Source organism: Diospyros lotus, chromosome 4, assembly GCF_014633365.1.
Source record: "Diospyros lotus cultivar Yz01 chromosome 4, ASM1463336v1, whole genome shotgun sequence".
Lineage (NCBI taxonomy): Eukaryota > Viridiplantae > Streptophyta > Magnoliopsida > Ericales > Ebenaceae > Diospyros > Diospyros lotus.
Window position 1 is genome coordinate 38705281 of NC_068341.1, and position 25618 is coordinate 38730898.

At 34.6% G+C, this 25618-nt stretch overlaps 2 protein-coding genes across 2 annotated transcripts; one reads left to right on the plus strand and one right to left on the minus strand.

Moving 5' to 3' along the window:
• The first annotated feature begins 9174 nt into the window (after positions 1–9174).
• On the plus strand, positions 9175–9474 carry LOC127799835 (cyclin-dependent protein kinase inhibitor SMR6). The gene has a single exon (XM_052334052.1). It carries the CDS (start codon positions 9175–9177, stop codon positions 9472–9474), a length of 300 nt encoding a protein of 99 aa, XP_052190012.1.
• A 6503-nt stretch (positions 9475–15977) lies between these two features.
• On the minus strand, positions 15978–17791 carry LOC127798691 (EIN3-binding F-box protein 1-like). The gene has a single exon (XM_052332236.1). The coding sequence runs from the start codon at positions 17579–17581 to the stop codon at positions 16205–16207; it is 1377 nt and encodes a 458-aa protein (XP_052188196.1). The 5' UTR covers positions 17582–17791; the 3' UTR covers positions 15978–16204.
• Between the last annotated feature and the right edge of the window lie 7827 nt (positions 17792–25618).

Genomic DNA, 25618 nt, shown 5'->3' on the forward strand with positions numbered 1-25618 from the left:
TGTTCCTTTGAAAAACCTATTTCTTCTCTGTGGCCAGGAAAATCATTCTCCAAAATACCATTATTAAATCTCTGACTTTTTACACCTAACTGTCTGTGATAGGAACTGTAATACTATGATGAATTATGAATGACTCGCATATTCTCGAATATGGTATATTTTTATTTTGAAAAGTGAATTACTCGCATATTCTCGTTAGTGTTGTGCTAATTAAATTCTACATTGACGGATTATTTTAGCTAAATGTCACCCAATAGTGTTTTAGCTATGCAACTTTGTGGTGTGTCAAATCAATTTCCTTGTCGGATGTCTACCCTTCTCCTTGTAGATGGGCACTTGAGTGCCAATCCATTTGAAGATATCAATTGAAGAACAGGTCTAATGGTCCCAAAGCATGAAGTATAGAGATGAAAAGATTGAGCCTAAGATGAGTCTCATTAGCAAGTTTTGCAGTGACAGTCCAAAACTTCTATTCTTCCTGATAGCGATGACGATACTTTTAGACTTTTAATACCAATATAGATCTGCACCAGGCTAAGAACCCCCAGATTAGTTCAATGAAGAAATAATTAGTGAGCCCATGTTGGTAGAATAATTAATGAAGTTTAAGACTTGGGGTATCATCATTTGAAGAAAACTTTGAAAGCAATTTGCTTGGGCGGTTTGTGACATAATTAACCAAGACTAGCGGCTTGATATGAACGTACTGGTCTTTTAGCAGGTTTTTACTCACTAGGGTATTAGGGTAAATGGTTCCATGTTAAATAAATTCACCTGTACCTGAAAAGGTAGGAAGATTCTCTTTTTATAGTATAATAATAAAGAAAAAATTGTGCACAAATATAAATCTTTTCTAATTCTCACAAAATGAGATACATGAGGAACACCCAATTAATAACAAAGAATAAAAAATGTTATACACTGGTGCGAAGTGATTTATCATCATATTATAAGATTATTTAATTTTTTTTAATTTATTATCAAAGAAAAAAGATAGGTCGTGAACTTAAAAGTTACTTTTTTAGAAAACTCAAGAGGAGTTAGAGAACCCATCGACTTCCCCGATCAATTATTGTATCACTATTTTTAAAAAAATATATTATATTTTATTTTTTAACGCTTTCATTTAATCTCGTACCTTGATATAATCTTATTATACCAGATACATGATTTTTCTTCTTTCAGTTAAAATCATAGATTTTAAATTCAAACTCCAAGGTGATGTTTCCAAACTCTTTTCTTACTACTGAGCTATTACTAGTGATTTTATGTTGTGTAAATATTAAGAAATCGTTTTACCCTCTTGAGTAATAAATGTTGAATAGAACTTAAGTTTGAAATTGATGCGAGGGGAAATCACTCATAGCACCAAACTGTAAGGTTTTTCCGTGGGAAAGAATCTAATGGTGTCTTTATTGCAAATGGGAGATGTTCAAAAAGGACCACCTAATACTTTGTTTGGGATGCGACATTATTCTTGCATTATTATTGGCAATGGCCAGTGGGGAGGAAAATAATCTAAATCAAACCGACCAAAACCAAACTCTGGTTGTCCTTCTTCGCCGCCCATGTCTGAACGAATCGCCTGCCTTAGCTAATCAACAAATCAGATTTCTTTTCGGGAGAATAACACAGACTGCCCATAGGATGAGGAGCCATTAGCCAATCCCCTGTCGTCTCTCCACCCAATTAATTAATGTCATTTCTTTTTGATTACGTATTGTTTGTTAAAATAAATAGATAAGAAAGTATTAAGTTAAAATTAAAATACTTTTCTGACCAAGATATGGAATACTTAAGATAAGATTAGAAAGCATTTCAAAATTTTTATCAAGCTTTTTGTTAAATTAATTTTTTTAAAATGCACTAGAAGACACAATCGTCATTTTTTTCTTACCTATAAAGACAAAGATATACTTATCTTGAAAGAATGAGAGATAAGCATATCTTGAACAATTAAGATAAAATGTCATTAATGATTTTTCTAAAAATTGTCAGATAAATTTAATAAACATGTTGAAAATGATAAAAATCGGGGATGCATCACATATCTTGACTTTTTCACCCCATATCTTGATTAACAAACGCCCCCTTAATGTCTTACATCATACCATGAATGTCTTGTTACTTAAATTTTTAAACATTATAGCTTTAGATTCAAACTCACAATGTCAAGTTTATTGAATTGATGCAACTCCTTCTATCACTAAATCGCCATCTTGAGTTACGTATTTGTGTGAAAGTTTCTAATATTTCATAAATATTATTTTACAAAACTTTTATTTAAGAAGTAGTACCCAAAAAAAAAAAAAACAGTAAATGAATCATCATTTTAATCCTGTTTTGTCACCTTATAGTACAGTACAGGCAGTTAGGCAAAAAAACTACATTTAAGTAACCGGGATGGGGTAACATAGTGCTGATTCCGACGGCTAAACCACTGCTTTCGTCATGGAGGAAATTGATGTTGCCCTTGACCCCCAACCTGCCATTAAAACAATTGGATAACCAATATTAAAATGAAAAAAAAAAAAAAAAGTTTGAGATTTGGGTAATTGTTAGCCCTAATGTTGTTTGAGACTTTGTTTTGAAATTATCAGATAAGTTTGAGAAATATTTTAAAATTTTTATTTTATTAATTTTTTAAAAATATATTAGGGGCACATGAATTATTTTATTTATAAGGTATTAATTAAATTTATTTAAAAGAGAGAAGAGAGATAAATTTATCTGAATAATTTCAGATAAAAAGTCATGTGACTGCTTTTCAATGAATTGATAAAAAATGGTTTTGTTGTATATAAGTTTAAAATATTTTTATAACACATTAAAAAGAATAAAAGTTTAAAATATTTTTTATATCTTATTTTTTTTATTTATATCTTGATTAATAAATATTATTTAAAATAAAAATATTTTATATTTTCTGTTTTTATTATTCTTTTTTATTTTTTTTTCGAGTGTAAAAGATAGAGATGGCAAAGCATCACATTTAATTTAACATCAATGGTTTACTGTGAAATTAAACAGGATTTGGTTGAGTGGATTGATATGAATTATTTATGTAATTATTATTTATGCATAATAGAGCGCCGCCTGTGCCTGTCCCCATTCGGCCATTGCTGTTTTAGAAACTTTCGGCTGGAATTGAAAGGCAGGCTTGGACTTGGCGCCGTTGTGACGTTTCAGGACGGCTGACGTGTACATGCACCGCCAGTCCACTCTGGCTGAGTTGGCCTGGCCCCACCACTATATATATATTTAGGGTTTGGAATTCCTTCCCCGAACTCTTTCGCTTCAAAAGGCAACCATTTTACAAATAAATCATGCTCGATGTACACTTATTTTATATATTTTAGACTACATAAAAGAGTATTATGACCAAAATATTCTGTGCCTTATATGCGCCTCACGTACTTCTATGCGTCTCATGAGAGATATTTTTATCATAATACTCTTTCATGTAGCTTAAGATGTACAAAATAAATGTATCAATAGTATTTTCTTTTATAAATTTAATATTATTAATTAAATAGTGATTGAAATTATTTCTGTAACTATAAATTATTTTTTTTGTAGGGTAGGGTACGTAGTTATCATTATTTTTGTAAAAATTATTGTATGATTAATAATATTTTGTGTAATACTAGGTTTGTTTAAACCTTTTTCATATTAATTAATAATATTATAACTCAATACTTTTAAAACTAAGGTCAGTGTCAGAAATTGTGTGGCACCTAGTCATCAGCAGTTTAGTCTGGGGAGGGCGGCTGGGGGCAGGCAGCCGCCCAATTGGGCCCCACATCCACTGCCATGTCACGTAACATTCAGTGGTTATTGTCGCAAATATCAAATAACTTAATTAAAATAATATATTTTTATTATTAGATTCTGATTCATTCTAAAAATTAATTCTAAAAAAGGCTGTTTGGTTGTCTTTTATGGTTAATTGCTTTAGTATGAGTTGATTGTTTAAAATTATGATTACAAACAGTTATTAAAAAGAGTCGTAGCACAGCATCTGAAAAGATTAAAAAAATTGATTGAAATTCATTAGGACCATCTTCATTTGGGACAAAATTTACCAAGCTAATAGGCGAACTTTATCTATGATAAAATTTGTTGGAACTTCATTTGATGTACATGCGGTATGTTCAAGGTAAAGTTACAATTTCAAGGTGAGGATATATTTGTCATTTGATACTTTTTAGTCATCGTGTGTGTCAACTAATTCGAACAAAGTAACATTTTTCTATTAAAAAATAACTGTAAATGTAATTGAAATTTATGCTTTTTTTTGTCAAGATAAAATATTATATTTATTTAATTAAAAAACGTCGTTGTCAAGTTATCTGAGCCTGTAAAAAAGAAACAGTCAAAGGGCGCGAGCAGGTCCCCACGTAAACACTCTGATATTTAAATCAGACACTGAATATGATGAAAATTATATTGAAACTAGCATCAGATATGTATTTTTTTAGTAATGAAGACCTACTTATTTATAGATGAATATAAAGTAATTTTAAGCAATTCAGGATTAAAATTATTTGTAAATAACGTCTATCTTGATTATTGCTAATCTAGTTGAGACTAGAATTGTTATGGATAACATCTATCTTTTGTATAAATGATATTTATTTTGCTCTTTTCTAAATAAATTTTTTTATAGATAATTGTTTACTTTAATATTCCGTAATACTCTTAGAATTAGAATTAAAATTCTTTATAAATAATTGATTATATTCCCAAATAAATTTTTAAATGTCGAAATTATTTAATTTGCGCGTTTGTGTGGAACTCCCTTGTTCTACCTACAAGAAATTTATACCTTTTTAACTGAAAAGGATATTTTAGACTCTTGAACATTTTTCTTATAACATAATATTTTTATTTTTATTTTTTTAACCATAGTCAGTAGAAACTTTGGCTACGTTTGCTCCTGCTATTTCTTAATTCACTTATTCACCATCTAAATTTTTGAAAAGATCCGCACCCTAAAGTGGTCAGATATCACTTGTTCTTCAGGCTCTTGGATTTAATTTTGCGTTGCCTCCTTCCCCTCTCAAAATTATTCATCATCTTAAGGTTGTCCGTGAATTATATGAAAATCATTATGTGGTGGTTGTTTTTTATTTTTTATGGCAAAGGGTCTCCAATCATAGTGAAAGTGAATGACTTGAATAAAAGAGTTTACCCTAAGGATTGGGTACTTCTATTCTAGTGGGAAATCACTAACTAGACATTCGTCTATATCCAAGAAATTATACATCTTTCCTTCTTGTTGAATTCTTTCATGTAAGTTTAGGGTCTACAATGCGGCTATACCTTCACATGTTTCTTCTAACGCACTGACGTATCTAACCATCCTAAACCAAGAAAAAAGTCGTGTCAAAAGTTAAGAAAAACCTCCAAACTATTAGATTATCTTTTCATTTGGTCTTATTAGGTTCACTCTGATACCAATTATAACATCTACATTTTCAAGTGTCTTACTATGATAACATGAAAATATATTTTTATATATATATATTCTTATTTCATTAAAGCTCTCGCGGCCCATGATTTAAGCTCAAACTTTAATAATTGAAATTGAAACATACATAACCGACTTAGGAAATAAGTGTTCAAGTTGTTATACATTTCATATCAAAAAATTTCAAAGAAAAGAGAAATAGGTATTACAAAGCACATATACTTAAAAGTGGGTTGATTATTAAATAGGTAAACATCTTACTTGTTCATTAATCTTCTTTTTTCCCCTTGAAGCTACTTGGACTACCTAATATGTTGAATAGCCGATAAATGATAATAGCATTTAGTAATACCCTCAAAATTATTTTCCATACACGTGTGCGCTCATGATCTACCTATCCATATCTTATGACAAAAGGGATACAAAAATAGTAACTCATCTATCATTTAATATTGTGGTTCAAGGTAATTAAAACTATTTACTCATTAATAATGAAATATAGCCTCCCAGGTCACAAAGAAATGACGTGGTCATATATGCATGTTCAATGATATTAAGTTGGGATTTAACACAAAACTTTAAACATGCGTTAATATTTCAACAATTTTGGGCTAATATGTAATTTGATGAAGTCAAATATGCATAACATGTCAAATAAGTGATGACATGCAATAAATAACTTGCAGGTCCTGGTAAAATTTGAACGAAATACGAAGGTATAAACAAAAATTTTCAAGTCTGTTTGGATAAAACTGTAATAATTAGAAGTTTGGGGGTGAAGACATCACTTGGAAAAGTCCCAGATTTTCCAAAAATTACGCATGCCTCCCTTTGGGATTTTTGAAAATTACATGCCCTCTTTCTTCTTTAGCATCTTGCTTCCAATCGTCCAGCCTTCCAACCGTCGATCAAAGATAGCCCTTGACATTTTTCTACTAAATCAAAAGTCTGCCTTTACCTATAAGGAACAAGTAGGAAGAAAGATTCGAAAAATAGTCCACTTTTGACAAGGAGAAAAAAATGATGGAAAACCCAAAAGATGGGAGATACACCATTTATACTGCTCCAGACGTCGCGTCCAAAAAGAAAGCAAAACGCCATTAAGCACTTGGTAAGCGCTAGAGGCATGCCATCTATCATGCACCCAGCACACATTCAGATCTTTTGAGGGAAATCATGAGCTGTCGTGCATACCTGCAACAGTGTACCTTCTTAGCATAACACTCCCTACCCCGAGGTCCCACACAACGTATGCATTGGGAGGGCTTCTTCCGCCACCAGAGTCAACCCCCACGTTACAAGGACCAGGAGGCCGACTATAGCCAGAGCGCCCACCCTCTAGAAACATACTCAAAACCTCATCGAGGGGAGTATGATCTCTTCCTCTCAAGTTTAGATAGCATATGCGAACAAGGACTCGACCATATCCCGAACATGTACCAACAATAGCACGAGACCCCGTCAACGCGCACTCACAGTAGCCAGCCACTCTCTATACTCGGACATCGCCCAGATAGCACCCCTATGTCCTAGGTTGAACGCCTTGAATCTTGAAGCCAAGCGCATTGTGGGACAGCACGCGAAGAAAACCATTTTGCTTTCAAGGTCAGGCCGACCTTGGACAACTCCAGCGCCACCATTTAAGCAAAGTCGAAGTTAGCTCGACAGACTGTCTCGGTCATGTTTTAATCCAACTCTTCAAAACTAGCACATGTAGCAAAATTTGCCCAATCTTCCATTATCTATCTCGAACGCTCACTACTCGAGCATCTGACCTGGGAGGCTGTGGATCGTTCGGGCCCAATCTCGATCCTCTCCTTAGGCTCAACCTTGGGCCCAATCTCGGCCCAACGCTAGCTTCCCACGGCATCAGTGCAACCCCCGTTGGGTATCCGTGTGGTCGCCTCAGATTTCATCCTCATTAATGACGGATCACATCTACATTAATGAAGGTCCTATTACCACCTTACTACCACCTAGGAACTTTCACTAGCGTCAGATAGCTAGTCACATTACCTACAAACGCATGACGCATGCATACAAGAGGACGTCTCATCCTCCTATATCAGCCAACTCTTCTTAGATCCAAGGTATGTTCTAACATTTGACCTACTGATACACTGTCATTTCCTTACTCTCTTATTCACTCGAACGTCGGAGTGCTTGCAGATGCTAGCCATCTCCCGGACAAACTTGTCGCCGGAGCCTACGCCCTGTTATTTCGATCCCATCTCCGATCATCCTCTTTTAGTTAAGAAGGAACAGAACCAAAGATATCTCATGCTGAATAATTGAAGATATTATTAAATCTTCTCAAGAGAAAGTTATCAATCACATGAGAATAATGCAATCTTTTTCCTCTGCTAAGTTGTTAAGTTTTTTCTCACCATGTTTTTGTTTACAAGGTTTTAACGTGATTTATTCATCATGGAGTGGTTAATCCAAACAAGAATCTTGATAATAATTACCATAATAGTTAACCACTCAAAAGAGTAATACTAAATCTAGCCATAGGATCATTATTGATCTTGACCATTCATTGTGAAGGTGAACCATTATAGATAGGGTTAGTACTATTTAAGAGATTAAATATTTTATATACGATAAGTTATTTTCTATTTTAGTTCTTTCAAGTTTTAGAACGGTCACTATGTTTTCATCCACTAACTAAATTATAAAACATATAGAATGGTAACTCTGTTGTGGCCAATCCAATCGTAGGTTTTTTTTTTTCCCTTTGGCTACTAAGTAAACTCTATTATAGTAATTAAACTAAATATATCTCGAATGTATTGTTCGTTCTCATGAATTTGTAAGTCATGGTCAACACTTTTGAGCGATATTTCGTGTTATAAAGCGGTACCAGAGTCAATTTAATACCACTATCGAATGGGTGTAGAACTAAAAAATATTTTAAAATTGTCTTAGCACATATAAAGGGAAAGGGTTAATTAGAATGTAATATGATAGTGATAATTTGTTATGGAGATGTTGTGAATTCATAAGCTACCTTCAAAAGTATTTAGATTAATATTTAAGTTGCAATAATTTGTATGAACATTGGAATCACATGAAATCATCAATTTATAGGAAATAAAGGGAGAGATATTAGATTTGGGAGTTTGGACATTTTGGTTTAGGGCTATACGGACTCGAGAGCTTAGAGCCCCACTGCCACTGATTGGCTTGCCTGCCTGCCTGCCTGCCTTAGAGATTCTATATATTCTATGTGAGCTGAGCTGGGCTGGGCTGGGCCGCGGCTGCCATGAAAATAAAGATCTGAAAAGAGGACAAAATGGGAAACCCAAATAGGAGGGCGGGAAAGAGAGCCGTTGCCTACCAAAACCGCCAAATTTTGGCGCCAAAACTCCAATCCTTTCCCTGCTTTCGCTGCCCCATACCCATTAGATATTTCTCTCTCTTTCTCTCTCTCTATAATTATATTCTCATTTATATACACAAACACACATACATGTAGCCTCTATCTCTGTATGGCAGCCAAATTTTCTACGCGCTCCCTCCCTTTTCTTCATTCAAAGTCTCCCTCCATCTCTCTCTCTCTCTCTGAAACAGCAACCGCGAAGTTTCAAACCCATTTTCTTCTTCCATCTAATTTCTACTGGTTCGCCAACAAGGGGTTGTAGTTCTTCTTGGGTTTCTTTCTAGGCCTCGACCTCTGGTGGTTTTCCATTTGATTTGAGATGGGTTGTTCAAAGAAGCATCATCAGTCGGAGGAAGGCAAGAAAAGGGCGGTCGCCGGAATCGCGTTTTGTGCTCCCCTGAGATCCATAGCTACGGAGCCCAAGGAGAGAGTGCTCGAGGCTGACGGCGGCGAAACAACCCCGACGGCGAGGGAATCGAGAATCCCGGAAGGGTTCCCCTGCCCGCCTGCCCCCAGGAAGCGGCGGCCGTCGTCGTGCCACCGCAACAGTAGCCGGCAGTTCTTTACTCCGCCGGACTTGGAGTCCGTGTTCAGACTCCACGTGGAGAAAGCAATTTGAGTGCTACGAATGGTTCTTCTTCTTCTTCTTTATTGAGGTGCTGTGTGTTTTGGAAGTGTTAATTGATTGTATTGTGGTGGTATAGCCAGTAGTAGCAGTAGTAGTATTAGGCCATAGCTTCAATTATTAGAGTAAAAATGAATGTGTAAATATTTTGATGATTTATGAAATGGCAAGTGATGGGCAGTGACTGACCCCAGTGAGTGAACTGTGAAGTTAAAGTAGCCCTCTGAAACTCTTCAAAGTTTGGACTTCACAAGGATAGGATTTGCAGCATTCAGATCAACAAATGCGAATATGCCTCTTCTCCCCGGCATGCATTGCACATGTGTTTTCAAACTCAATTTGGAAATCTCGCAAAAGATAAGCGAGAATGGCAAGTCATGTTCTTACATTTTATGGTAGCTAGCGTTATTGTCATGCCCCACCACATGTCCACCTCCATCTCATCTGAAGACTGAAGCTGCGTAACCAAATGCATCTTGCCCGCTTCTGCCTGCCTGACAAGCGCATGTGGTGCTGCCAAGACAAATTAGAATCCTATGTGGGGTTGAGGATTGTTTGGTACTTTCGCAAATTAATAAATATTTTATGATATAGAACACTTCTTCCTCAAATTGCATTCTTTTTTTCTTTGGGACAAGTGACCACATTTTTTTCTACAAAACTAGGCCTCTTTAAAACATTTCTAACCTAAGATTCTTTTGAAAAATGCTATTGGTACCTCTTAGACTATACAATGTATGTAAAATCACAAAAATATCTCTTATTTAAGACAACGAGGCGATGACTAAAATATCTCTCAACTAAAATAGTGAGATGCGAAAAGTATTTTTATTATTTTACATGCATTATATAGCCTAAGATATAGTTTAAGGGGTACTAATAGTATGATCTAACTTTTTTCATCACAAACCACGCTATAGGTACATCATTGTGTACATTTTGTGTTACATAATGTATCACAAATGATAAAAATATCTCTCGTGTCTCATCGCCTCGCCTCATTATGTCTTATTGTCTTAGGTGAAGAATATTTTAGTCATGTTTCTTACCATCTTAAGTAAGGGGTATTTTAAATATTTTAGCATCATTGTGTAGATTAAGGTATGTATAATGATGTACTAATAGCATTTTTCTTCCATCACATCACTCTTTCACATATCACTCTACCCCTAAGACGTAGACTAATTGACAAATGAAGAACTACTGGAGTGTTACTCTTTAGACTCCTAGGTTTTGTGTTCGAACCTTAGTCAGAAAATAGTTCAGGGAGCGACCCTAAAAAATGAAAAATTGTTGTCACTCTCACGTTTGCGGTTGTGTTAGTCAAAATCTACTTGCTAGATTCCTTGATTTATCTCTCTTGTTGAAATTGTGGGGCCGAACAGCGGGGACGCTCGTAATGATACGTTAACCCAAAAAACAATTAATAGAAACTTAGAAAAAATAAAAGAAAAGAAAAAAAATTAAATTTCTTAACAATTACACAATCATCCCCAATGCGGACGAGCAGTTTTCATTGAGAATCACTTTGAAACTATCGAGTGTCAAACTTAATTACCACGTAATCCTTCCTTGATTTTTCTAAAGGTGGTATGGGAAGGGAGGTTTATTTTGGAATTTAGTTTGGGAGAGTGTTAATTTGATTTCATTTTTTGGTGAGGAATTGTAATTTTGTTAAAAAAAAAATTCAAAGTCACCCTACTTTAATGGGTAAACTGAAAAGTGAGGACAGGGTGGGTTCCTAAACTCAATGCTTGTGAATTCTTTCAAAAGGTGATGAAGCGCATCCAAGGAAGGGTTAATTGCTTAATTTAGCACATCAATTAAGCAAATTTCACGTAGATGATTAGTGCCGCTAAATTTAGGGTTTCAGCTGGATATTTTGGAGTGGGGAGATCGGACAATTAATCTCTACTGTGTCTGTGGTTGACTTGAAACCATTGCAATTGGACTTGGACCTTGTTTAATTTGACCTTTTTGGGACAAGTTTCAATTCTTTTCACTTTTGCCACGTATCAACATATACGACTTTTGTTCTCGAGAATGGCATAAGTGGTAAAATTTTCAAGTTTCTTTAAGAGGACAGGAGATCAATTCTTGATGGAAGTAAAAATGCCTTATTTAATGGCGACTAATCGTGTTTCCGTTTGAAAATATATAAATTTACGATCGCATTCGATTTATTTGAAGGCCGAACTAGAAGAAAAAGTTGATCTCCTTTAAAACTAAGCGAGCGAAATCTAAATACCTAGATTATAAAAAAAAAAAAAAAAAAAAAACACATGCCACTTGTGGATTATATATTAACAATGTTGGCCTGGATTCCATTTTAACCTTTCCATTATATATGGTGGTAAGCTCACTCAGTGTATATCCCCATTTCTTCGCCCAGCGTCCAACCAATTTCTCTTTAATTGCCTGTTACCTCTTTTTTATGTTATCAATTTTTTTATCTCATTCCTTCTCTTCACAAAATATATATATATATATATATATTGGTTTTCTTTTTACATATTCAACTATTTTAATAATTTCTTGTATATTTTTTTTTTGGTAAATGTAACTTTTAGAAGGATAAATACACCCAAATTCCCTGTGGCTTAAAACTTCTTCTACTAGTTTTTGTGGTTTAATTTTTTGACAAACACACCCCATCTGTCACTAACTCTGTTAGATTAACCTAAATTATTTTAGTTAAATGTTAAGTGAGTTAAAAATAAATCTTAATTAAATTAAAATTAAAAAAATAATCAAATAAAAAAAAAAAAAGCCACCTGGAACCTTTCACCGGAGATGGTTCCAGCCAGCCGCTATCAACACTTTAACAGTGAGTTCCAGTAAAACCCAATGAGTTCTTCTTTTATCTTCTTCTTCTCTTCCTACCACAATCCACCGCCGGCAATGGGTTCTAGAAGGAGCCCATTGTCGATGGATTTCGCTAGAACCCACCACCAGAGGTGTTGCTAGCGACTGGTTGGAACCAACACTAGTGATGGGGCTTCAGTAAGCAATTTTTTTTTTCATTTTTGATTATTTTTTGTTCTTGTTTTTATTTAATTAAGATTCAATTTAACTTAATTAATACTTAATTTAAATTAATCTAACCGAGATAGTAATATAGAAAATGTCTCCGCTAAAAACTCAAATCATAGGGACTAATAGAAGAAGTATTTTTTAACTTCAAAACGTGTATCACCTAATAATTAAAAAAATCTAAGTGCATTTTATCTTTGTTAAAACTAATAAAAATATCATTTTATTCTCTCATGATATTTTTCAAAACTAATTCACTAAACTTGAGATGATCGTTCTTGCACGGTCCTCGATGCTTGTGCCTTCGATTACATCAGAAAAGATAAATTACAGATTAGGCCTTTTAATCTTTGTATAAAATGAAGATCAAACTCACACCTTATTAAATTGACATTGATATATTCTTTATCCGATCGCACAATAAATAAACTGAGGACAACTAGTTCACTAAACTTAATCTTTGTTTACTTTAGTTGATGTCATTTTTCAGGGAGAGAGAGGGGGGGGGGGGGGGGCTTTAACTTGGGAAGATGCATGGGCGAGGAGGGAATCCAATGCATTGGGGTTTGTAATTGACTTCTTCGTCACTGATGGGCTTGGATTGAAAAGAATCTTAAAGATATGGACGTTTGTTAAAATGAGCAAGATAAGGTGGTATTAAGATAAGATTGAGATATTTTCTGAAGTAAGATATAAAATAATCAAGATAAGGCCGAGAAGCATTCCAAAATTTCTATCAGATTGTTTGTTAAATTTTTTAAAATCTACTGGTAACTATACTTTTTCTTGTCATGTGTTTGTTAATACATATGATAAATACCAAGATAAGGGTTTTTTTACTAAAATATCTCTATTACTAAATTTATGATTAAAATAGTATTTTATAATTAATATGAATTATCAAAAAAATTAAGATTAAAATTAAAAATAATATTTTATTTTTTAAATTTATATTCAAAAATAAATTTAAAAAGAGTTGAAAAGTATAAATAATAATTGTTAGAATTACAATAATTCCACCTACAAAATTAAAAATAGCCAAAACATATTTTCATAATAGATAATAAAATATAAAATTAAATAAAATAATTAAAAAATTGATGAAAGGAATTAAATTAGTTAATAAAATATATATATAAAGAAAGAGAGAAAAATTAAAATTTTAAAAATCAATGAAATGAATAATGTCATTTAAATTTTAAAAATTGTCAAAATATATAATAATTTAAAAATATATTAAATAATATTAATTATAAGAGTTAAATAAATAAGTTGTTTTAATAAATTTAAATCTTTAAAATACATTAAATGGCATTAACTATCTTACAAAGGGTAAATAAGTAATTGAAGCTTATCTTGAAAGAGCCAGATAAATTTATCCGAGGGGGAGATCGAATAAATTTATTTTGAAAGGGAGAGATAAGAGGTCACGTGAGGCCTTTTCTAAAAATGGTCAGATAAGCTTAACAAATACGTTGGAAAGACCAAACATCCGGGATGCTTCTCATATCTGACATTTTCTCTCTCTTATCTTGGTTAACAAACCACCCCTAAAAGGATATGGAGAAACTCTATTGTGGACTAAATATCACTTTATAAATAATAATGACATATTAATTTTTAAGCCTACTATATGAGGTTATGCATGAATAATTTATATTATTTAATTTAATAAAATTTATATAAATTGTCCGCTACTACTTAATAATTTGTTTTTCATCTAAACTTGAGATTAACTGTAAATATGAATCGCTTTATCAACGTTTATTTTTTAAGGGAGGTTTATGAAAGAAAATGAAAACCTTCTAATTCCATGAGCTTTTTGTAAAACCCAAACTAGCTAAAGAGTAAACTGCTAAAGCATTAGTGCTTGATGAAGAAACCTCTTTTGAGTGTTTTCTCTTTCTCCCTTACTTTTTTATTTTTATTTTTATTTTAAAACAGGCATTAGTGACTTAAGTTGGTTTAAGTAATTAATTGGGATTAGATTTTTTGTCAAAGTTCTAGACTTGTCTGAGTTTTACATTGTCAATTTTAAAAGAAAATATCGTCAATGACATAACACACACCTAGAGGCTGTTAGCATAACTGAAGGGTTCAGAGAATATCATTTCATTTGTTGATTAATTGATTGTTTCTTGCCATGAGATAATGACTTCGTTCTCTAGTTCTTTTGTTCTTTCTATTTTGGGCTAGGGAATAGGCCACCAAAATGGGAAGCCCAGATCCAGACAGTTCTGTCTGCGCAAGTCTCGCAGATCCAGACCAGAAAATAATCAAAAGGAAAATGGCAAGAAATGGTAACATTTCTGTAATTTATTTTAATGAATTTTTTCTTTCTCAATACACAGGCATAAATGATTCGTTTCAATATCATTGTAGTAGACATAAGAACCCAACTGTATGGACACCCATTAGAAGATCACACGATACAATCATGGTAAATCAGGGACCGGGTTCACCACCATCTTCCAGACAAATAACTTCGTGCCATGATAAACTACAGAAGATGTCATGACCCAATCCCATATCGATAGTTTGTTAAGAGGGGTCTTAAGTATATTTACTTGATCCTATAAACTCAATAGTCATCTTCAATTAGCATTTTTAGATGAGGGCTCGTAATGTTCCAGGATGTTTCTTTGGAACCAAAAGTAAGATTGTTACCAATAGAAATTCCCAAGTATCCTCATCCAAACTCTCCCCAACAGTGTCCGTTAAACACCCATCTCCTCCCCTCTGGCAGGCACCATCAAATAAAACCATAAAGCCTTTTCTCCCTCTTCTCAACCTCGAAAGTAAAATTTTCCTAGAATTTCCTTATCATATTTCACAAGGACCCTATAATTCATCTCCCTATGATTATAGGTATAAGAACCTACAACCATGTCCCTCTTGAGCTTCATTTGTGATGCAAGAAATCCTCCAAATGCCCTATCTTATCTTTCCCTAGTAAAACAATTTTACAATTGGAAGCCATCCACAATGAAATGAACTTGTTGACATCATAGCGCCATTGAATTTACCAAACTGTTGCTATTGTACAATACAAAGTTTTGAGAGGATATTCTCAATTTGCCATAATCCTTAATAAGGGTTGTCCCAATGCATTAGGATCCCCGGGAGAGTTGTTTTTGTATGTAGTTATAACCCTTAAAAGGATAACAAAAATGAACGTCTTAATGGCAGAACATGGTGGAAATTACGAGCTTCCTCAAGCTAGACACTGGATTAAGCTAGTCCTAAGCATAATCCTAAACAATAGAAAATGGTTTTCAAAAGCTATTATAGAGCTGAAACAAAGAGGCATGCACTCCACTGGTTCCATAACTGTACCTATACTATACCAAATCTAGATGCAGCTGACCCATGGAATATAACAATTACAGCATCAATTTAATTAAAAAAAGAAAATGCAACACAGCATTAAATAAAATAGGAATGAGCTCTGTAAATCATAGTCATAGCAAAGCAAAGTATCTGAAACCTTGTATTCAGTTAATGCAGTGTACATTATTGGAGTATCAAACAATCGTACAAACATTATCTGATAATTCTTGTCTTCACAACATAAATTAGAGACATTTACAATTGAAACATGAGAAAGCAACAGGCCATGTTTACCTGGCCTGGCTCACGACTGTATGTAAACAATGTGGGCTTTCTGTTCTTCCCACAGCCAAATCATTGATCAAACAGCAATCTCAATAAACTTATTCAAAGCCCAGGACCTGGCAGCATCTGAAACCTTGCTTTCCTCAACCTGCACCCGACTCAGCCGAGGAGAATTCAGAAGAAACAACTCAACAGCCTCTGCCTCAATGCCACAACAATCCAACATATCAACGCTTTCCAAATGCTTGCAGGTCTTCGACATCGAAACAATGGTCGCATTTGTCAAGCCCTTGCATCCCCGCAGCTTCAATTCCCTCAAACTGTTACAGGAAGCAAGCATGGATGTGAACTCTATATCCATCAAAGTCTCATTGTAGGACAAATCCAGCTTCTTCAACCTTCTCAAATTCTGCCCCAAAGCGGTCAACAACCCGGGGTTTCTTGCCATCACATCGCAGTTAATCAAAGCCAATTCTTCAAGTTCATCTCCCATGGCTATCCCAATGGTTCTAAGCCCTTCAGCGGTAACGAGACAGCAACTCTGTAGCCGAAGACTCGACAATCCCCGGAAATTCTCTGCCACGGCCAATAAGTGATCGTTGTTGAGATCAAGAGGAAGCCGTAAATCAAGCTTTTGAAAATTACATCGGCTCCGATTTAAGAATCGAAGTAAACCGCTCTTACTTCCGCCATCGTATACCAAGAGAGACTTGAGAGATGAGCAATCTTCGGCCAAATTCGATAAAATTACGTCAACTATGGCTCTGCAAGTCCTCAATTCCACTTCCTGGAGGCTCTTTAAGCACTCGACAAAGCGAGTGCTTATGGCTTCGCAGCTTCGTAATTGGAGCTTCTTCAGCTTTTTGCAGCTTCTCCACAGCCAATCAAGGCCGCAATCACCGTGCCGAATCGCTGACAAAGCGAGGTTCTCTAGTTGCAGCTCAGCATCGGCTTGTTGACAGCTCGAATGGAATTGGACGGAATCGAACTGCCCGGCAGCGGAGGAGGCGACGACGGAGAGATCCTTGAGGGAGCGGAAATGGAGGAGCCAGTGGAAAGAGAGGGGCCTAGAGAAGGCGATGGAGAGAGAGCAGAGGCGAGGGCAGGAAGAGGAGAGAGAAAGGAGAGGGAAGAGAGAGACGGGGCCGGCGAGGAGGCGGAGATGGCGGAGATTGGGACAAGAGGAGGCGGCGGAGATAAGGAAGCGATCGGCGAAGGACGAGGAGGCGGGGGCGGAGAAGGCGAGGGAGAGGGAGGAGAGGAAGGGGAAGCAGGAGAGGAAGGAGGGGAGAGAGGAGTGGCAGTGGGGGGAGAGGCGGAGAGAGAGGCAGGTCCTGGAGGAGCGGAAGAGGCGGAGCCACCGCTTGGAGACGAGGGACACGGCGGAGGAGGAGGACGGGGGTAGGCGGCGGAATATCTCTTGGAGGAGCTCGTCGCAGAGGATCGTGTCCATCCCTTCCCTTCAGTTCAGGATTCCGATTCTCTTCCAACCACCTCCCTCCTTCCTTTCGTCCTGTCCTTCAACCACACAGGCCACTGGCCAAAGGCCAACAGCGTTTAAATTCAACCGAACGACGCCATTTTGAAGTGTCAGCCACGCACTCTTATTATATGATTAGCCATCTGCCGCCTCCTGCTTCTGTCTGTCTGCCGCGCCGCCCCGTCCTTCCTTCCTATTCTTCCCCAAGAAGATGAGTTGTTTATTACAAAATTGGTTTTTTTGCCAACTCATCTCGGCAATAAATTAGAATTAGAGTTTTCTATGGGCCAGATAGATTGATAGAGAAATTTATCAAATAGAAACTAAAATACTAAAATTTGTAAATTTACAAAATAGATCACTATTCAGCTCTCTTATCGCTCTATTTTCATGGTCGTGATGCGATCACCAACTAGTTGCCTTTTGCCTTGTCGCCTCATTGCCATTGCCTCATCTCGTCGATTGTCGCTGCATTCTCCAACGATCGATGAGATAATAGGGTAATTGTTGGTTGGCAATCGCATCGTTATCATGGAAAGCGAGAAAGAAAAGGGCAGAACAGTGACTCACTTTGTAAATTTATAAAATAGACAAGGGCATTTTGAATTTTTTGTCCCTATTCAATAAGTCGATCAGTAAGTCTTTCTAGCTTTCAAAAATTTTCCTTAGGATTAATTTGAGAGCGTGGTCGCTTTGCTTACAATATTTTTCTAATTTAATTGGGTTTGGGTTCCAGTTTTTATTTACACCAGATTAGTCTATCGAATTTATACTTTATTAAACTTAATTGATTTAATTTTACTTTATATGGGACTTAGAATTTATGACATAAATACGATTGAATTTAGGTTTATGAGAAATTAAAAAATAAGTCAGACCATTAAGCATCCTCTAGATGATGGTATCATTGACCTCACGACGCGAGGCAGAATTAGGAACCAAATTCTCAATAAAGCAACGGACTGGGATGAATCTATGTGATGGTCGGATAAGGTGGCTTTGTCACACCTTATACATTAATGTCAAGATACTGCCATCATCTGTTCGAAAAAAAAAACCATTAACTATTAACAATCAAGAAAAGTCTCCGGTTATGGTGTTATTTTTCAAATGAGAGGGCCAAAATTAATTAGTCTTTAAAGACCCTATTGACTAGTTTATCCCGAATTTATAATTATTTTATAATTTGATCTAATTTTGACATTTGTTTTAATTTGATTCTCTAACCTTAACTTTCGTTTCAATTTTATCTTTAATTGACCAGGCGATGGTTGGGTTCTTTGTAACCGTACGATGACTTCTAATCTTTTCCCCTCTTATTTTTTCGATTGGCTAGTTTTATGGCCGTGGTTAATGGAGGCAAGTCAATGACTAAAGTCACAGGCGATAAAGAGTGAGGAAGAAAGAGACAGTTGGTGGCAATAAAGACAGAAACGACAGCAGTGCAAGGTGGAAAACATAAACCTTAGATGATTTGAAGAATAATATAGGTTTTGACCCATTAAATGTTAGGTCGATCCACTGAGTCGGATCTGGTTCAAGGTCAACTTGACCCATTACTTTTGATTTTAAAATAAATAAAAAAAAGGTAAAACAACGTCATTTTGCTTATCTATCTATTATTAGACACATCAACGTCTTAATAAAGGTCAAAATTGAGTAAAATTATAATATAACCCTAAATACAGGGTAAATCAGTCGATTTGGGCTAATCTTAATTAGGGAGTGACACTGACCAAGCAAGCACCAAAATTAATTAAATAATAACAATTGGATGAGTTCTATCTTGGCATGTGCTCTTGGCATCTTGCTAAAACGGTAGCTGTTGTTGGTTGGTTTGTAAAGTGAAGTGAAGCTACGTGGCCTCGGGGTTTTGTTGTTGTTTTGTTAAGAGTAGCTTGCAGTTCATTCTTTCTATTTCTATTTCTATTTTGAGTTATTGATAATTTAAACATATTTTTATAATTTATATTTTTATTTATTTGAATATCTCAGGGACATTTCTTAGAATGCCCTCCCTTGCAGGGCTCCCGTTACAAGGTCCTATAATTTTTAACAGAAAAGATAAATATGAGTCTAGTGTACAATGATCACGTAAATAAAGAATTTGAAACTGGAAATTCAACCACCCAGCACTCTCTGTTGAGCACTGGGGCAACCAGACCGCTCAGGGACATTTCTTGGGTGCAAAAGTGATATCCCTCACCTTAAGGGCCCCCATACATTGTCCCACGCATATGGGAGGGGTTAATCACGGTACACGACAACGCATCAAGTATGAGACACAATGCATTGTGCCCATAATGACTCACCTCCACATGAGAGTGAAACTCTCACACTGCGATTGTCATGATTCGAATCTGCATTCTTAAGTGTAATCTGTTACCTGAGAATCAACTTTGTTACGCATGTGGGACCGCTTAGAGACATTTCTTTATAGACCATTACATTGATTACATATATAAGAAGCAATAAGGCAGGTGGTCTGCATCAATTAAGCTCTGAAAAATAGGGAAGAATCTGCTTCAGTAGAAGCAAAGCTTCAGAGCAGAAGGAAGGCTTTCTTTATACCCACTTCAATCCAAAGACAAAAGAAAGAGATCACTCACACTTACCTTTATTGATGGCCACAGGGAAAGAGGGAGAGAATCTTAGTTATATTTAGTTTAATCAACAAATTAATATATATTCCATTCAGCAGCTAATCAATTATAATAAGCTTCTTTGGGATGGCACTGTACTCTGTACTGTTGGAATAAGCCCATTCACCATTATTTTACTTGGTTACAGAAAAAATTGAAAAATATTTCTTCTTTAGTTAATTTGAGAAGTATGAGATATGGAGGAGGGGCATAGGATTTAGGGTTCATTTATAAAAAAAAAATTGTCACTTTGTGATTTCTTTTAATTTTTAATATTTTCTTCTTGAATAATTGATCTTTTTTAGGTAAGGTTTTTAATTGTATCTTAATTGTTTTGTTTTGATAAATTACAAAAAAAAAAAATACTAAGCTTTTAAGGTTTCTATAATATTTAAAATAAAATTTTAATTTTATTACTTTACAAATAAAACTTTCCAGTTTATTACAATTATAAAATGACATTAGAAATGATTACTCTTTATCATTAAATGATGACTTTAATTAATGTCGATAACGATATGTATTGTCGCTCAAACATAACAATGAATGGAAACATTGTCGTCAAGTCGCTTGAAATTGTTGTCAACCCAAGACCTTCTTCATCCCAAAACCTGATGTCGTCTTGAAGCCTTTGGCCCGAAACCTTAGTCTTGAGACTTGATGTCATCTTAGGGCCTTCGTCCTAAGACCTGATGTTATCTCCAAGCCTTTATCTTGAGACTTAATCTTGTCTTGAGACATTCGTCTCAAGGCCTGATGTCGTCTAGGGCTTTCGTCTTGAAACCTGATGTTGTCTCAAGGCTTTCATCTCGAGACTTAATGTTGTGTTGAGAAATTTGTCTCGAGGCTTGATGTCATCCTGAGGTTTTCGTCTTACTTGGTGTCATCTTTTGACCTTCGTCTCAAGACCTAATATCATTCTAAGACCTTTGTCTCAAGTTTGTCTCTAAACCTAATGTCGTCCTGAAACCTTCATCTCGAGACATGATATTGTATTGAGACTTTCGTCTCGAGACTTGATGTCGTCTTGAAGCCTTCGTCTCTGGACATTTGTCGTGAAACCTAATGTTGCCCAAGACTATAAGAGAAAACAATCAAAAAACGTAGAGAAGTCATCATGCAAACACTCCGATACTTAAATCAGACACTAAAGATGTTGAAAAATCGAGAATAGAATTTTCACCAGTATTGAAGATATATATATTTTTTTAATGAATATCTGCTTATTTATAGAAGAGAATATGGCAATCCTAAATCTCATTGGTTTGGGATTTTTTATAAATGACGTTTATCCCAATATTCTAATATCTTATCAGAATTATGATTTTTAATAGATAATATTTATTCCTTTCATGCCAAGATTTTATTAAGATTCATAAATGATAATGTCTATCTCTTTTATGAGACCCTCGAGGGGATTTGTAAATGTCAGAGTCGGGGTTATCCATTACATAGAAAGAGTGTTGATAAGACTTTGGTTGATATTAAGAAGATAAGTTGTATCTTTCTTCATGTTGATCCCTTAGGGTATGACTACTTAAAAGGGGGTGAATTGAGTAATTAAAATTTTTCTTCCTTTTAATAAATATTATTGATTAATAATTTTATTTAAAAATATATATTTGATAAATATAGTAAATTATGTTTGAGATTAATAATTAATGTAAGCTACAAAATATAACGAAAATAAACACAATGAGGCACAACACTATTTATAGTGATTCAGTATTTTCACACACATCTAGTCCACTCTCCCAAGGTCTAACTATCCTTGAAATTCCACTAAAACAATTTCACTAAAATTTTCACACTAACTCACCTTGGAAACTAGGTACACACCTAGATTACAACGAATTCTAGGTAACCACTACACCAAAGTTTCCACCCTATCTTATCTTACAAACTATATTCACTTAGATTTTAACGGTTTTAAAAAACCTATACAATCCACAATGGTAATTCAAATGTTATAAATAATTTGTTCACACTTGAAGACAAATAAGCAATTAAGAACAAATTATATAAGGTAATAATATTTAAATAAGTAAATAAATTTGTAACCTCAAATGGAGAGATTCGAATTTATGGTAGAAGACTTAAAAGAACTTTTTTCCTCTTGCCTTGTGGCTTTTCGATGGATGTGCAACGAATCTTTGAGAGTCTTGAAATGTTTGAAAATTAGCTTGAGAACTTTTGAGAGTTTTTGAGTGCTTTGGATAAGCAATATGAGCAATGGATGATCTCCAAAATTACTTTAGAGCTATTTATAAGTATTTTGAAAATTACTGTTCACTGCCACTGTAGTGCATTGTTCACCAACGGTTAAATTACTATTCCAACGGTCTTATTACCATTCCAACAATCTAAATACTTTAGAGCACTGTAGCGTACTGTAACAACAGTGAAAATTTTGACTTTTTGTCCGAATTTTGAGAAAAAAATATTTGTATGAGTTTTTACTTACTTGAAAAATAATTTAATAGAAAATACTAAATTTGATAATACATATATTGTGCCAAAATATTTTATAAATTAATCTAAAAATATTAAAAAATATTTTAATAAAAAATAATATTTTTGGTAATACATATACTATGAAAAATATTTTATAAATTAATCCAAAAATTATATTAAAAAAATTAATAGAAAATAATATTTTTGGTAATACATATGCTATCAAAAAAATATTTAATAAATTAATCAAAAATAATTCAATACTAAAATTAATATTTTCAAAGAAAATACTCTTTTTGTTAATTACCAAAAATACTATCATTTGTATATTAAAAATTATTTTTTTATTAATCATCAAAACTTAATTAATATGAATAAATTGGCTCAACACTTTATTTGATTGTTGATGATGAATGCTTTAATAAATTCAAATCTCAGTGATTCAAAGGTAGATATAAAGCCCTCAAACAAACCATTATACCATGCCTGAGCGTGATCTGTCAAGGTTAAAGGGAAGGCTCAACACACAATTTCATCTTCCTATCCATATAACACCATAAGGGATTCATAATTTTGAATATGATCTAAGGGTCACCCTTGCCTAAGTATGCAGTCATTGAGGGCATCTTGAACTTCTTTAGCAAAGGCTTCTCCCTAATGGCTAGGGCAAAAAGGATTCTTTTCCTAGGCTGATCCTTGAATGCAAGTAGCAACTTCTTATATTCCAAAACTTCTTCGATCATTCTTTTTATGTCTACCGTCTCACAAGTATTGAATGCTGATGGGCCCTCAATTTCATTGATCTTTTTCACAATGCCCATTGCCATAGCCCATTTTTCGTTAATAGATGTGATTTCTACTATCTCGAGATACTTCTCCTTCTATTGATCCTTCTAGGTACTTCTTGGCCTTTTTTGGGGTTCTCTCCTTTCCTAGTCTTGAATCTAGTGAGGAAGAAAGTTGTGCGCACGAGTCCTCCGAAGGGGAGTGAATTGCGATCAAGTCCTCTGCTGCTCCAGAATGGTCTCAGAACTTTCTTTCTATATCTCTTGGAATGAGATCGAGCTAGACGCAAAACTTCTCAAAGTCAGTGGCAACGTCACATGTAGGGCGATGTTTTACAAGAAACTTGCCATCTCATAAAGTGCTTGCATTCTTTCTTCATGTTGGTGCTACAAGGCCTCATACTTAACTAACGATACCATGGAAAAGGCATATTCAGTTGGGGTAGTATGGTCGACATGATAGGTCTCGTGCCACCCTCAAAAGTGAGTCTTCAGCCCGTCTTGAGAGTGAGTCTCTTGTTAGACTTGAGAGTAAGTCTCCCGTCGGGCATGAGGTTGGGTGTCTCAAGTGGCATAGAGAGGATTTCCATGTGGTGGTCTAGTAAAGCAAGGGAGGCTATCTCTCGACTCGAATGGGCTTCCTAAGGACTAGGTCTCCACTTCTTCTTAACTCTGTTGGTTGGTAGCGCTCCTCGTTCAAGCCATTGCATATTGATCTATTAGTTTTTCGCACATTTTTCACGGACAACGCCAATTGTTATCATTTAAACACAATAATAAATTTATGGGGTGAAAACGTCATCATTAAGTTGCCTAAGATTGTCATTAACCTAAGACATTTTTCGTCCTAAGACCTTATATTGTCCTGAGACCTTCATCCCAAGACCTAATATCATCTTGAGGCCTTTGTCTCGAGACCTAATGTCGTCCTAAGGCTTTCGTCCCAAGACCTAATGTCATCCTGAAACCTTCTTCTCGAGACTTAATGTTGTCTTGAGACCTTTGACCTAAGACCTAGTGTTGTTCTAAGACCTTCATCTCGAGACCTGATATTGCCCAAGACTACAATAGAAAAAACAATTAGATGTTGCAAGGAAGTTCCTGCACAAAAACTCTGATACTTAAGTCAAACACTAAAAATGTTTGAAAGCTCGAGAGCAAAATTTTCACCAATATCAAAGGCATACATTTTTTGGAATGAGTCCCTACTTATTTATAGAGGAGAAAGGGATAATTTTAAATCTTTTTAGTTTGAAATTTTTTATAAATGATATTTATCCTAATATTTTAATGTCTTATCAGATTTAGAATTTTTAATAGATACTATTTATCCCTTTCATATTAAGGTTTTATTATAATTTCTAAAGGATAATATTTATCTTTTTTATGGGACCCTCGAGGGGATTTGTAGGTGTCGAAGTTATTCAATTTGCTAGTTGTGTGGGACTCCCCAATTAAGAAAAATTTACACTTTTTTAACCCAAAATATTATTTTGGGCTTTTAGTTTTATTTTTTATTTTTAATGGGTTCATACTTATGACACAACAATATAATTTTTAATTAATGACTTTGAGAATAATTTAAGAACATTATAAAATATTATTATTGAAGAACATTGTGAACCATTATTATTGAAGAATGTGAATTGAGAAACTACATATACATCAACAGATTCATTATTGTCCACATTATTATGATTTTTTTTTTTTTTTTTTGGTCTATTTCATCCAATAAGTTATCATTTAATAATAAAAATTAACAGTTTGTAATAGTATTTAATGATTATAATAAATTAATAAGTTAAGCTAGTTAATTTTTAAAATTAAAAATTTGATCTAAAATTTACAATCTAAACATTTAGCATTTTTATTTAATTAAGCCTCTCTTATTTTTTACCTTTTTGGGCTCAAATGTTCATGTTTTTAATATTATGCTTGGAGCTCATTTGCATCGCATGATATGACCAAAATGACTAGTTGATGGAATCCAAATTCTTTTTCTGCTGCTTCCAATAACTTGACCAAGGGTGGATATGCAAGACTACTTAATGAAACCCAGAACTTCCTTCCTTCGCCGTCGCCTGGGCCAGCTAGGTCTAGTCCTTCTTAGGGTCCCAAAGGTTGGCCTT

What these genes read in the sequence shown, in the direction of transcription:
- LOC127799835 (XM_052334052.1), top strand. Translation starts at nt 9,175, where the DNA reads ATGGGTTGTTCAAAGAAGCATCATCAGTCGGAGGAAGGCAAGAAAAGG.
- LOC127798691 (XM_052332236.1), bottom strand. Translation starts at nt 17,581, where the DNA reads ATGGACACGATCCTCTGCGACGAGCTCCTCCAAGAGATATTCCGCCGC.